Genomic DNA, 14,954 nt, shown 5'->3' on the forward strand with positions numbered 1-14,954 from the left:
TAAATGGTATCATTCCGCGGCGGATTGCTACCGACATCGCCTGGCGCTGAGGTCGGGTGACGGAGTGTTTTTCCTGGTTGGTCTTGCGTCAGATAATCAGACAGCGTAAAGGAGTCGGAGTGGAAGGTTGGTCCGCCGAGAACCGACATTCCTCCCTCCCATTACGAATCTACTCTCCCTGTTTCGCGGGTGTTTCTTATCATCCGTCCTCAGCGTCTCCCCAGTTGGAGCGTGGACTTTCGCCTCTGCCTCCTCGTAGCGTGTTTTCTGCGAGTGAAAGTGGTTTTTACTTTTCAAGTGCCTTTCGGAAAGGGAGTTAACCCAGTGCGCTTGTTTTCCCTCCTACGCCCACTTTTCGCCTTCGCTCTCCGCCGAAAGGGGGCGAGGCGCTGCTGAATTGTCCTCTGGTTGTCCGCACGCCAGGCGCGCGGACACTCTCAAAGACGGCCGCCCTCACGGATTACGCGGTGCGTGGACATTACGATCAAGAGGAAGAAAACTCATCGGTAGCCAACAATTGGACTTTGACCGGTGGGGAGCGTGCACCGGGTGCGTTTACGGAAGAGTGGGAAGAGGAGGAGTCTGTCCCTGGCGTGGAGCCCGGGTGCCCATCTCCTGGTCCGCCAGCATGCTATTTCGGCGCCGCGATGGATTCACCTCAAATGTATGACACCAACGCCGCCGAGGCGTCCGCTGCCGTGGGTGCCGGTAAGAAGGCTCTAGGCAACGGACACCACCACCAACTGGGACACCAACAGCAGCACATCCAGCATCTCGGTCACCAGCAACACCCGCAACACCATCACCTCGCCCACCACTCCCAGCAGCACCACCACCACCTCCAACCCAGCCAGCCGCATCCTCAACACAATCATCATCAACACCACCACCACCAGCCCTACGGTGTCGTGGTGTCAGGTGGTGGCCTGAAGCCAAAGCCTGTAGTGCTGGCCACCTATTCGGACGGACTGGCCGGCGGTGGCGGCGACCTGGCCGACCTCAACACCCCGGAGATATCCCTTGACCTCCAGAACCTCATCGACGACAGTCAGTTTGGGGACGGTCTCTTCACGGACATTTTGAGCGCTCCGGGTAAAGCTACCGCCGTGCACCACCATCATCATCCGCACCACCTCCACCAACACCACCCCCAGCAGCACCCGCTGGTAACCTCTCGCTCCGCGCAGTCCAGTTCCCCCCCCACGAACCAGCAGTCTGCTTCCCCGCCACCGCCGACGCCCACCTCAACGCCCCCGGCGTCGGCATCCGCCGCCCCCCCATCCTCCGCCTCGTCTTCTGCGGCTTCATCTCCTTGCTCCGTTGCTTCGTCACCAGGAGGGGCAAATCCCGTGGTGGTGTCCTTCCCCCAGAGGCCTCCCGCGCCGTCCGCCTCGACGCTTGCGTACATGCCGCAACCAGTGCATTCTGGAGCTAACTACAATGGAGGGCCAAGGCGCGGGGCCGAATCGCCCTCGGTACCCATCAAGGAGGAGCCGATAGACCCGCAGGACTTCCGGGCCTACGCCCCGTCCCAGCAGCAGCAGCATCCCCCTACCCCGTCCCCCTCATCGCCGTCCGCGTCCGCGGCATACGCCGCCGCATCCCCTGGTGGTTTCGGCGGCCCCACCTTCACCACGCTTACCCCTTCGACCGTCCCCGGGGCGAGCGAGCACCACGCCCACGGCAAACCCATGTCGAAGGGGGGCCTCCTGGGCAAGAGGAGCTCGTCTTCGTCCTCTTCGTCGGGCGGTGGAGGCGGCGGCAAGCGCATCGACAAATCGAGTGATGAGTACCGCCGGAGGAGGGAGAGGAATAACATCGCGGTGCGTAAGTCCCGCGAGAAGGCGAAGATGCGATCGCGGGAGACTGAGGAGAAGGTGAAGCTTCTGGTTAGGGAGAACGAGAGGTTGCAGAAGAGGATCGAGCTATTGAACGAGGAGCTCAACGTTTTGCGGTCTCTGTTCACCAACGTGGGAGTCCTACCTGAGCACTTGCACCGAGAGCTCAACAAGCACCTCGAGTCCTTCCAGCAACAGCACCAGAACCTCTGAGTGTTGAAAGTGACGTGAGTGAGATCGAAGAGATTTCGGCTTCTCCGAAATATTTCAGCGGCCTCCACCGATAAATTGCCTTTCTTAGCAAAGTGTCTTCGTCATTGTTGTTGAGGGAAAGGTTTTATATTAAGGTGTTCTATTGTGGATACGGACGTGTGGCCGTTCATATTTTTGGGGAGGACACGTTTATCCGCCCACTTGTTTATTTTGTGGTCATTTGTTCATGGGGATGTGGGGAAATTGTGAACGTGATTGTGATTGGTAAGCTTTTGCAGTAGGAAGGCAGGGGGGGAAATGTTTTTTAAACTTCTTGAGTGCTTCATGAAAGAAAAAGTTATTTCTATTCCTAAGAGTGGAGTGCGGTAGGATGAGTTTCCCAGCCGCCTTTTACTGTCATTTTCGCATCTCCAAATGGAAAGAAAGGATTTTCGTTGGAATGAGGCATAGACGGACGATATTTTTCTCACCTGTGAGGTTATTATTGCATTGTGATGCCTCTTTTCTTGTCCTTTATCTCCACGTGAGTGCGGGTTTTCAACAAATTTTACATGTATATTCATATATATATACATATATAAATATATATTTTTAGAATGTAAACTTCTCTTGAAAAAAAAACTCATTTTTTGCGGCGCAGCAGTGTTTTGGAGGCGACGTGGAAGTGGGGGGTGGGGAAGAAAAAAAGACGAACGATTTGAAGAGAACGTTTAGTGTCACCGCCAAAGAGAGTGACGGCGTTCCCATTACCCACCCATCCCATTTCCCACTGCATCCCCACCTCCCTCACCTCAACGTTTTCCCCCTTTCCCTTCCGCCTCACAACGTTTTCTCCCCCAACCAATGCTCCTTCATCCGGAGAAGTGCCTCCGACTTTAATAATAACCCTTTTGTAGATATCATTTCAATATGTTCACGTACAAGTTTGTAGCATATTGTTAAATAGTAAAGTGACCTTGTTTCTTCTCAACTCTGTTTTTAATATTCACTCTCCTCATTGTTGTCGAATGTAGATAAGATAATGCAACTCCAAAGAAAGCAGGCCCGGGAAGGTCGGTCGCTGATGTGTTCTCGTTGCTGAGATGTTCTCTCTCATATTCATCGACTGAGAAATCGGGCTCGCCAGCGCGCCTCCGGTAGTGTTTACAAAAAGTTGTTAAATTGAAAATTATGTAATATTTTTGTTAAAGACAGCAATGATGTGTGATCTGTGACGTTATCACCACTACGAGTGGTACAGTCGACCTCAAAAAAAAACTGTCTTTATAATACGTTATTATAAATATATAGAGAGATAAAATTATGTATACACATCTTGTATTTATGACAAGTATTTATTACATTACAGTGGTGATTGTTAACCAATGAAGAAAAAGTAAGAAGTGTGAGAATTCATGTGCACAAAATATATTTTGATAGAAAAGGAAATTATGGAAATTTTTATTTTTTATCCTTTCCCACGGAATACCTGTTACCCCTAAGGAATCAACAGGTGTCTGCGACTACGGAATGGGGAAAGAATGAATGAATGGTCTTGTTATCTCTCTCTTGAGCTGGCATGAGAGAGCGCCGTTTCTGGGTGGTAACTCTCTGTAAGATGCGTGAATTTGAAATATAATTGGTATGTCTTTGCATTCAGTAAGGGCTATTTTTGAAACCCTTTTCATTTAAACGTTTCCCTTTAGAAAATTCAGTAGTTTTCTGCAGTTATAAAGGCTGCGTGATTACTTGTCGCTTGAAAAATGTGCTCCTTAACAGGAATTAACTGAGGGGACAAATTCATTTTCCTTTGAATTATCTGGTAGATTTCACAAAATGTTTTTGAATTTTTTCTGAATATCATGAGATTTGGAAGTTTTCCTTACGACCTTCTCAAATTGTTGGCTGCTCCGCAAGTCTTTATTGGCATTCACGTTAAGGTGAGTTACCATTGACATTTTACATATGCATGAAGATTGGAATTTTTTCAAGCTCATTGGTCATAAATACCGCTTATCTATTAGTTTCGCTCGATGAAGGTATTATTAAAATTGGCGTTAAATCTTAAAAATAACTTATCACCTTAGTAACTTCTACTCCAAAACGGAGTGTTGTGTTATTGAGTTCTCGGAGCGAAGAGAAGCGAGAAGTTAGGCGATAAAGAGTGCGTCTTGAGATTTTAAACGGCTCAAAAGGATTTTAGTTAAAAGTTAATGATGACGATAATTTTTACAAAATTATTGTCTTCGAAAATTGCAATGAAAAATTTGAACTATCATGATACTTTCTCTTAAATTCGTTCAAATTAAATTTTTATCGAAATGGCTTTGTGTCATTACGGTATTTACTTATACATCGATCCGCCAAAGAAAGTTATCTGGTGGATATGGATCCTAAAACTGCGAATATAAAAATTTGGGGCTAGGGTTGGTGATCACATTCATCCTTCTCACAGCGTAGGAGATGACATCTGAAGGATTTCATGGAAAATTTCCAATAATCATTTTTAGACTGAAGATTTTTCAGAAACTCGCTGGAAGCCATGATTCATTCACACGGTCGGGGTGTTTTTAAGAGCCCCCGAAATTGTATCAAATGCCAAAGAGAATGGGGAATCCAGAGAAGAGATACATTTATATTTCCTATCGGAGCCACTTTCCATTTTCGTGTCATTTCAATCTATCATCGATGACGATTCGGCACAAAAATCTTCATAGAAGTTGTTCAATAAAGTAACGTGAAAAACTCACGCTTTTGTCTACCGACACCAAATAATTTGGTCGTGTAATTATTGGAGTAGAAGAAAATTCGCATGAAGTTTTCATTATTAGGTGGATACTTGCCCTGATGACGACGTCGGAGGAACATTAACTAGCTAACTTGGTTAATTCCAAATTTGGGCAATGCTGTTGCTCAGGAATATTGACTCGAAAATTTGCCATCACTCGAATCGATGGACAGCGGATATCTAAATCCTCAATGCTTATTATAACTACTGGGAAAAAGTTCTCTCCAATCTGGTACAAATTGGCGCTAATTGGTACAAAATGCCACAATTGTGTACAGAATAAGTTAATGTTAGTAAGATAAAGGTGGGTAAACCTTATATCAAAGCGTTGGTTGTAGGTAAATGGGAATTTTTTCAATTAGCACTCAGGGAAAGCTAATCCCAAATATAAGAGTGTATTAATGTGCCGCATCAAATTCCAGATGACTGCTGAATCGCTATCAAACAAAGGTCATATTCCCACCAGTAAAGAGGAAATATTTGTGACACAAGGCTAACGGAATAAGAAAGAAATATCAATGGCACCGCCACCCTTAGGCGTTATGTTACCAGCGCGTCACTTACTCGTACGCTATCATCTGCTTGCTTCTTTGGATTTTACCCTGCTTTAGTCGAGGAAAATGCAAAAAAACATCTCTTGCATTAACACATCTTGGTCAATGGGAAGGAAATTGCTTACTCTTGTACTTTATGTCAAGATCTGTACCTTCAAATTTTTATGACTGACGGCCTGGGGTTTCGGCGACCCACATAATTTTTCCTTTCACAGTGCTTCCTTTCCTTTGACAGTGCTTTTTATATGAATATATATATACTCACATATAATAATATATATATATATATACATATATATATATATATATATATATATATATATATATATATATATATATATATATATATATATATGTATATACATTGTGTTTATGGCTATAATTATGATACTAAATAAACAATAAACACAGTAACAACCCGAAGGTCGGCTTGGTAGGTTATGATGGAGTTTACCCAGTACTAAGCCCAACGGCGGAACGAGTCCAGTTCTTTCCCTGTGCTGGTAATAGTTTCCGAAGAAGATCTGGTACCCGAAAAACACTACGGTATTCGCATAGCTTGGTGCTTGGAGAGGCTTTCCCGGGAATCTATCCCGGGCCCTCCAGTCTGTAGTGTAACGCTCTACCCCTGGACTAACGCGACCCCCAGCGGCACACACATGCATATGTATGTAATATTCACAACCATTTACGGACCCGAAGTTCGGTTCAATAGGTGAGGGTAGAGTTCCCTACTAAGCCCAACGGCATAAGAAATTCACATCAGGATAGGTGGACCAGTTGCTTTCCCTGTACCACCTATGGTTTCCCAAGAAGTTTCGGTGCCTGAAATATCACATTGTTCGAGTGAGGTTGAGGGTAACCTGAGGCGTGCCCGGTAATCGAACCCGGGAGCCCTTCGGTCGGTAGCTCTATCCACTTGATTCAGGATTGGGATATGGTGGTAGCTCTATCTGCTGGGTAGAGCTACCACCACATCTCGAGATATATTATAATTAATAGGAAAGGGTAAAGCTCCCCTACTAAGCTCAACGGCAAGTGAAATTCACATCAGGATAGGTGGGCCCTCACTTATTATGGACCACAACCTTGAAGTGGTGGAAGGGCTTGTGCTTTCTGATGACCCCTAGAGCTGTGCCAGCGAGAATAATGATACTTGTTCCTGGGAGGGTCACCCATGCCAGATAGGTCGAAGGTTAGGAGCCAGACGAAAGGTAGTCCACGCAGCGTCTGTTCCTCAGTGAGGCGGCTGCAAAGGCGTCGGACCCCAGTGGGGCGGCCATTGAGTGATGTTGTCATGTTAAAAACACTATTGAGGAAGGCAACCGGAAACCACCTAAATTATCATTCCCAAGACTTAATGATGGACACTACATAGATTGAGTCCTTGCAACTACGCGGCTCGGCCCAATTAGCCGTGTGTCGTGCCCGGCAGCGAGGGAGGCAAGGCTTCCGCGGTCGTCATCCCACGAAACCCTTGCAAGGGAAAACCGGCAGCAGCAGGACAGAAGATGCAGAAGGAGAAGACCAAATTAGTTAGAATAGGAACCTGGAATGTTAGGACAATGATGAGGACAGGGAAATTTGAGAGTGTCAAGCGAGAGAGATGGAAAGGGGAAATATAGATATTTTAGGTCTATGCTAGGTGAGATGGAAGGATAGCGGGGATTACTGGAGCGATAAGTATAGATTAATATACAGCGGCGGGGACGAGAGCCAACGAGGGGTTGCCAAAGTATTAAATGAGGAGGTAGGAAGAAGCGTAGTCAACATAGAGCAAGTAACGGATAGATTATTACATGTAGAGATAAAAGCAGAACCGACGAACTTGGTTATTATTCAGGTATATAGTACATGCCACCGAGCAATCATAGGGGAGAAATAAGTCGCTAAGATATTCGATCAGTTGGAGGACATAATCGCGTGTTTTCATACGGGGAAACATATGATAGTGATGGGGGATTGGAATGCGACGGTAGACGAAGGAAAAGATGGTGATGAGGTGGAGGACTACGGTTTAGGCACGAGGAATGACCGCGGGGAGAAAGCAGTTGAGTTCAGCAGGAGACAGGGGTTAGTCATCACCAACACTTGGTTTAGACACCACAAAAGACGCAGGTATACATGGAAAATGCCAGGTGACTCAGAAAGGTATCAGCTAGATTATATCATCATCACAGTTTCAGGAACAGTGTGATAAATTCGCACAGCTTCCCGGGAGCGGATGCGGACTCTGATCACAATTTGGTTGTTATGAAGGGTAGAGTCAGTTTTCAAAAGAAAAGAGAGGGGCAGTAGCTTAAAAAAGTGCAGCGTCCGTTTCAAAAAGTTAAGGCAATAATGGTGGGATAGGAAATCGAATGTAGAAGCATTAAATGAATTGAAAATGAAGGAGTATCAGCAGGCTATAGATAAAATCATGGATGACGATAGCGAGCTGAGTACTAAAGAAGAAAAATAGGAATACACCAAAAAAGGGTCATAGAAAGTCGCAAATGAAACTATAGGAACCGTCAATGGGAAAAAGACAAGGAAACCATGGATCACGGATTAGATGATTACAAAGATATATGGTAGTAGAAAGTGGAAGAAGGTAAGCATTGAGTTAGGAAATATGAAGTACAAAGAGTTAAATAATAAATTGAGATGGGCAACAAATAAAGCAAAAGAAGGATGGTGGAAGACCCAGTGAGACGACATGGAAAGTTTGCAGAAGAAAACTGAAAGTGGTGCGTTATACAGCAAGGAAAAATCACTATCGGGTATTTAGGAGGAAATATCTGTGCCAGCAGTTAGAGATTAGACAATAGTTGAAACAGAAAATATCCAAGAGAAATGCAAGGAATATTTAGAAGAATTGTATGGTAAAGAACTTATGCCAACAAGGTTAGACATAGAAATAGAACAGTGCGTAGAAGAAGATAGCTTAGGTCCAGGCATACTCCAAGATGAGATAGAAAGGGCATTAAGGGAAATGAAATCAAATAAGGCAAATAAAGTAGACAAAATTCCTATGGAACTACTAAAAGGTTTAGGAAAATGTGGTTGGAAGAGACTATATGGACTAATTCGTAGTATCTATGAGGAAGGAATCTGGCCGGAAGACTTAGTGAGATCAATGTTAGTTCCTATTCCGAAAAAGGTAAAGGCTACATCATGTGAGGACTACAGGACAATAAGTTTGATATCCCACGCACCTAAAGTTGTTCGCAGGATCATGAACAAAAGGATAGAGAGTAGGGGAAATTATTACTTGGGGGATGATCAGTTTGGGTTTAGGAAGGGGAGAGGCACGCGTGATACCATTGCAATCATAAGATTATTAATCGAGAGGAATATAGAATACAATCAGGAAGTATTCGCCTGTTTCGTAGATTTCGGAAAAGCGTTTGATAGAGTGAATTGGGAAAAACTAATGAGTATATTAAAGAAAATATGAATCGATTGGAGGAACAGGAGGCTAATCCGCAACCTGAACATGTCTCGGACTGGTCAGGTGCGAGTGGGTAACGGAGAATCCGGATGGGCAGTGTTAGGAAGAGGTGTAAGGGAATGAAGAAGATTATAAGTGTAAAAATATTTCCTTGACCGGGACTTGAACACCGGATCCTGATAGAGAAGAATACTCTAACCTTAGTTTTATTTATATTGATTCTCACCCCGCATCTATCGCGCTGAATTCCCAATTCACTCAGCAATGCTTGCAACACCTTGGCTGACTGACAAACTAAAGCTTGGTCCTCAGCAAACCTAACTCATTTTACGAATTCCCCTACAACCTTCATTCCTATCTCCAATTCTTCCCATTCCCCTTTAATCATTTCGTCCACCTTCCCTTTGAACATCACTTGTGACAATGGACAACCAGGCCTAGGAATCTGATAGATTCCTGGTTGTCCATTGTCACCGTTAATGTTCAACATTTAGGTGAAGGAAATGAGTAAAGGTGTCAGTCAATGGGTTGCAAGCATTGCTGAGTGAGTTGGGAGTTTCATTGCGATAGATGCAGGGTGAAAATCAATATAAATAAAACAAAGGTAATGCGATTTTTGAGTAAGAAAAAGGCTAAGCTGCTTAGCCTTTTTCACTCTAATGAAACTATATATTTAACTATATATTGAAACAGGAGGGCAAAAAATAGAGCAAGTAGATTGAGCAGGCAGTTTAGGTATCTCGGAAGTGTTTTGGACCAACTTGGTCAAAGTATTAGGGACATGACGTTGAGTAAGGATTTTAAGAAAAGACTCGCCAAAACTTTGATATGGAGAGTATTAATGTACGGGGCGGAAACGTGGTAACTGAAGTAGGAGGATAGGCGTAGATTGGAGGCTTTTGAAATGTGGATGTGGAGAAGGATGGAGAAGGTGAATTGGACAGAATGGAAAACAAATGAGGAAGTACTCGGTATGGTGGGCGAAGAGAGAGGTTTGTTGGGAGAAATCATGAGGAGGCAGGGGAAATCGATGAAGGGTGAATCGATAGGCGGTTGGATGTTGAAGACTGTAATACAGGGCAGAGTGTTAGGCAAACTAGGAAAGGGTAGGAATAGGATAGGGATGTTGGAAGGGGATGAAAACAGGACGGGAGTACACAGAGATGAAGAAGGACTTGACGCAGAGTAGGTTGCTGAATTTTGTTTTGCTAGAAATCACAAAATATTTTTTTAAATGTTGTGTCCATCCAAAACCTACCTTAACCGGTAGATAACTTATTAATAATAATAATTATATATATATATATATATAATTAGGATATGTATATATATATACACACATACATACATATATATGGGAATAAGTGGGAACCATAAACACAGTAATCAACCCGAAGGTCGGTTTGGTAGGTGATGGTAGAGTTTACCCAGTACTAAGCTCTACGGCGTGCGAAATTCACACATCAGGATGGGGGGCCAGTTCCTTTCCCTGTGCCGGTTATGGTTTCCCAGGAAGACCTGGTACCCGAAAAATCACATAGCTTGGGTGGAGCTGCAGGAGCTGACCCGGGACCATCCGGTCAGCAGTCCAACGCTCTACCCCCTGAACTACCGCGACCCACTTATATATATATATATATATTTATATATATATATATATATATATATATATATATATATATATATATATATATAAATTCCTTTATTTGTACCAAGCCACTCTTTGAAAGACAACGAGGGCCACCCTTAAACATTTCATGATCATCGGCCTTGCCTGGTTACCTGTGACGGATGTTAATTTTCGTCAGTGATGATGGAAGTTCATCGTTAATGAAAATTCTATTTCATTTAGATGGATGCTGTACGTTTCATCTACAGGCATACGTTCACTAAGTTATATTTTTCAAAGCAGCCAGTCACAATAGTCAGGAAGCACCTGAAAGTAAGTTGAAATTTACCTCATATTTTTTACTCCCTTAGATTATAAAATTTTTCCTGCGAGCTTGATGAGCAAATATATAAGAATACACAAATGAGTATCTCTTTTTATGAATTTCGATCATTTCATTTTAGTTATTTTTTAGAATGGTTATGAATTTCCTAAAACCTTTCTTTTAATCAAGTAAAAGATTTCCGTTTTCTATCTCTAATTATATTTTCCTCGGATAATTCTTTACACAAACTCCTATTATACTTATTAATATGAATTCATTTAACTTCTGAATGTCGAATCATGTTTGTTTATCGATTTAAATTCAATTTAGATTCAGCGGGCCTTGTTAAATGCAAATCATTCATTAAACATTCCCTAATTAGAGCGGATACAACTTCAATGATACGTATGTGGTAATTTAGTGGGGGCCTTAAACACTTAATTTTAGTTGAGGCCAAGATGTATACGGTAAAATCTCCGTGACGCGACAAAACTTTCTAGGGCCTTGGTTAATTTAACTCAGTTCCACCTCCTGAGCTTCCGTGCTTACCCGAGTGATATTTATAGGATTACGAATAAGCTATTTACTCAAATTGCATACCCATATCGCGTCATGGCGTGATAACGCAAGTGAGAATGTAGAAGTACTGTCGCCCATAGTTGGTCATGTTTGACGATGGTATGATATTCACGTGATACGGTAAGATATCACTCATGAGTGTTTTTTTGCTCTAAGGTAGAAGAACACTTTTGAGAAGATCGGAAGCTGAATTTCGGAGAATTTTTTTAAAGTGGGTATCGAGAGGGAAATTTAGGCCACCAACTTTTTTTTTAACACTTCCTTCCTTCCAGAGTGTCCCCCTCCCTCTTGCCCCTCGCCCGACTTAACCATTCGCCGTCTCCTCAATCCCATTCCACCTCCCCAATTCTCATTTGATCCGCTCTCATCCCTCTTTCTCATCCCCCGCCCTCACGTTCCGCCTCCTCCACCGGAGTCGCCTCCACCCTCCCCCCCACAACGTGCGTCGGTCTCCCCCTCTCTCCGCTTTCCTATTCGCTCATATTTCACGCCCAGGCCTTTCGCTTTCGCCGAATGCCAGAATGAGAAAGAGAGTCTTACCGAGTTCCTATCCCCGGAGAAACCAGCGATGTGGGGTCTCCTGGTTTGGCTCGGTCCGGTGCGAATCTTTCTCGTCCGCGAACTAGTTTCCTCTCGTCATTTTACCCTTTCCGTTGCTCTTTCAACAAAATGATATTACTGCCAAAATGGACGGGCCCCTGCTGCGGCCCCGTGCTGGTTCCCTGGAGAATTTGCAGTGCATCCTCAGATATGCATGCCCAAATAAATAATTATATGTATATATGTGTGTGCATATATATATACATATATATATATATATATATATATATATATATATATATTTTTTTTTTTAAAATATTAATATGTATGTATGAGTGTGTGAGCATGTGATCGAATGCATATTCAAATGCATGCATTAATTGATACTTATGCATGGATGACGGGTGCCCTATCACCGCTCGCCGCAGGCCCTTGCGGAGGCTGGCGGGGTAATGAGAATATTTAGATGGACAGTTCACATCATCGCGTAATATCTACGTATACGCTCGCGTAGTATCTACGCAATAACTACCAATGCATTCGTTGCCATTACTGCATTTAAGATGAATGGGATACTATAAAGCGCGGCGAATATTCAATTTTGAATATAGGGTTATTTCTTTTTTCAAGAAAATGTTTTCAATTTTCTTGTTGTTAATTTTTAATTATTTCATTATTTGGAGTTTATATTCATCAGTCAAATATGAATGTATCTCTTGGTAAATATTTGGTGCGTGTGTTAAGATCGGGGTAGTAAAAATGAAGGAATCTAAAACAACATTTCAAATTACTGACTTATTAAAAACATATCTCAGAATTGAGTAGTTGTGAGCATATTATAGTTACTTTAAAAAATATTCTGTTTGCAATTAATAGAATAAAAAATTCATGAATGACAGAAATTGTAAAAAGCTCGAACTTCTCTCCGTGAAGGACTAAAACTTTCATGCCTCCATGATAAATCATCTGACGAAGATATCCTATGCGAATTCTGCTAACTATTTTGTTCAGATATACTCTTATAGCCATCCCAGGTTTCTGACCCTTTGCAATACTTTCAGATATAGTATGTACGACTATGATTGAGGGACCAATCTGTAGAGGTCAGACAAACTCGCTCAGGATATTTCAATTGATGGAATTATAGGCAGAATTTAAAGGTTTTTATTTTTCCTCTGTGAATTTTATGATTATAATTGATTCAATGTGGAAATATTAGTTTGAAATAACGGTTTTAACCTTAAAAAGCGATTGGGGGTGGTGAGAATGGCTGACCTCATCACTTATTGTGACATGGAGGGTTAAGACATGTCATAACACGCCACACTCATATTAATATGCTATCTATTTTGGGGAATTCCGCATATGGAATGTTCTTTTCATTTATATCTGTATACTATAGTAATGTCTTTAAAATTAAGGACTACAAGACCAAGTAGTGGTGTCAGATGACATTCATCTCATAGCAAGGAAAACATTTCAATTTCCGTTCTTTAAGAGGGAAAGTCATTTTGTAAGCATGGAAAACACATATTTATGGTGAAAACGTCATCAAATACTTTGCCCCATTTAAATTATTTTAAATTATGAAAATCACACACTGAAATCATCGAATAAAAAACCATAGTTTGATGATTGTATGGGATTTGCCGGATATGTCATCAAATATTTCTACGCATAAAGTATTCCTACACTACATGTAAATCTTTGTCGAACTCCATTAAGTTTTAAATCTTTTCTCTTGTTCGCTTCTTTAGGGATACAGCCATTTGAGCCATCACAACACTTACTTTCAGAATTGTTTCAACTTGCCGTGCAATTGTGAAAAAATCCAGCGAATACATGCAAATGGGGGCATAAAATGCTTACTTTTGGCTGTCTTCAATTATTATTCCATACTCTTTGTTTTAAGACTGCGCATAAAGCAAAAATATGAAATGAAACGACTTCCAGACTTCCATCACATGTATGAAGATACCCACCTACTTTCTAAAGTGCTCTGGATTTATTTTTATCATATACAAAATGTGGACGGCGAGCAGTTTAATCACCGAAATAACCCGTAGGTTACTGGGTCCCATTGAGAGAAGAGTTGTCTTAATGTAAGTTGGTGCTTTCTAGTGACACTAGTTGAACTATAAAGTGATATAAATCTTTGTTGAACCTGAAGATAAGGCGACCGTATGCACAAAAGATTAGAAAAGAATATTTGGCAGAATTCTTGAGCAAAATATTGGTAAGTTTTTTAAAACTGGCACGACAGTAGAAAGGTTACTGCTGTAATAAAAAAATATAAATATAAGCATGGCATATGTAAATCAAATGTCAGCTATTACAACCATACTGGTACATGAATGATATATACGCCTTTGAATAGAGGGGATGTAGTAACCAATTTCAAATAGTAATTTTTAGTCAATGCAATGAGTTGCAATAGTATGCAAGTGATAATTGTGTAAAATTGGTGCATAGTGAGATACTAGTTTAAATTTGTTGTTGGGAAGGAGTGTCGACCAGAAAAACAAGGGATAATATGACATTAATAGCATCAGAAAAATCCGAGCTATCGAAAGCATGACGTTTGGTCAACCCAACCCAATCTTGAATACTTCTGCCAAGAAATTCTGTGGTATTTTCTTTTAGTCTTTCCGAGCGGAAGGGACTCACAAACGCTTTACAACCACCACGTGGAATTCCCCGGGAACACAAACGGGTGAGGAGGACATGCTCGTTTTTTTTCTTTTTGGGAGCGACGACGATCCGCGGGGAACGGGCGAAAGCACTTCAGAGCCCGAGGGGGGGAGAAGGGGTAGAACCATATGGATCCGCTCGGCACGTCGCCGTTGCAGTCGCTGGTTTCTGTGACGTGATTCACTTCTTATAACCCATTCCCCGGTTCGGTTCTTCGGTTGCGTATTCTGTGCTCACAGCCACCCACGCGCAACCTCTTACCCCTTCGTGAAAAAAAGGAAACCCTCTCCCTCCTTACCTCATCCCTCCCGATCCCCTCATTCCCAATCTCTCTCTCACTCTCGTCCCCCACTCTCCCCTACCCCCTCCCGCCCCTCCTCCCCCGCTATAGCGAAGCACGAAGAA

The 14,954-nt window shown here is 42.6% G+C and overlaps 1 protein-coding gene across 1 annotated transcript; it reads left to right on the forward strand.

Moving 5' to 3' along the window:
• Positions 1–118: 118 nt before the first annotated feature.
• Positions 119–3,472, forward strand: slbo (slow border cells). Its single transcript, XM_071592090.1, has one exon. It carries the CDS (start codon positions 648–650, stop codon positions 2,049–2,051), a length of 1,404 nt encoding a protein of 467 aa, XP_071448191.1. The 5' UTR covers positions 119–647; the 3' UTR covers positions 2,052–3,472.
• Positions 3,473–14,954: the final 11,482 nt, after the last annotated feature.

The sequence above is a fragment of the Hetaerina americana genome, unplaced genomic scaffold (genome assembly GCF_022747635.1).
Source record: "Hetaerina americana unplaced genomic scaffold, ioHetAmer1.1.p SCAF_5, whole genome shotgun sequence".
Classification (NCBI taxonomy): Eukaryota; Metazoa; Arthropoda; class Insecta; order Odonata; family Calopterygidae; genus Hetaerina; species Hetaerina americana.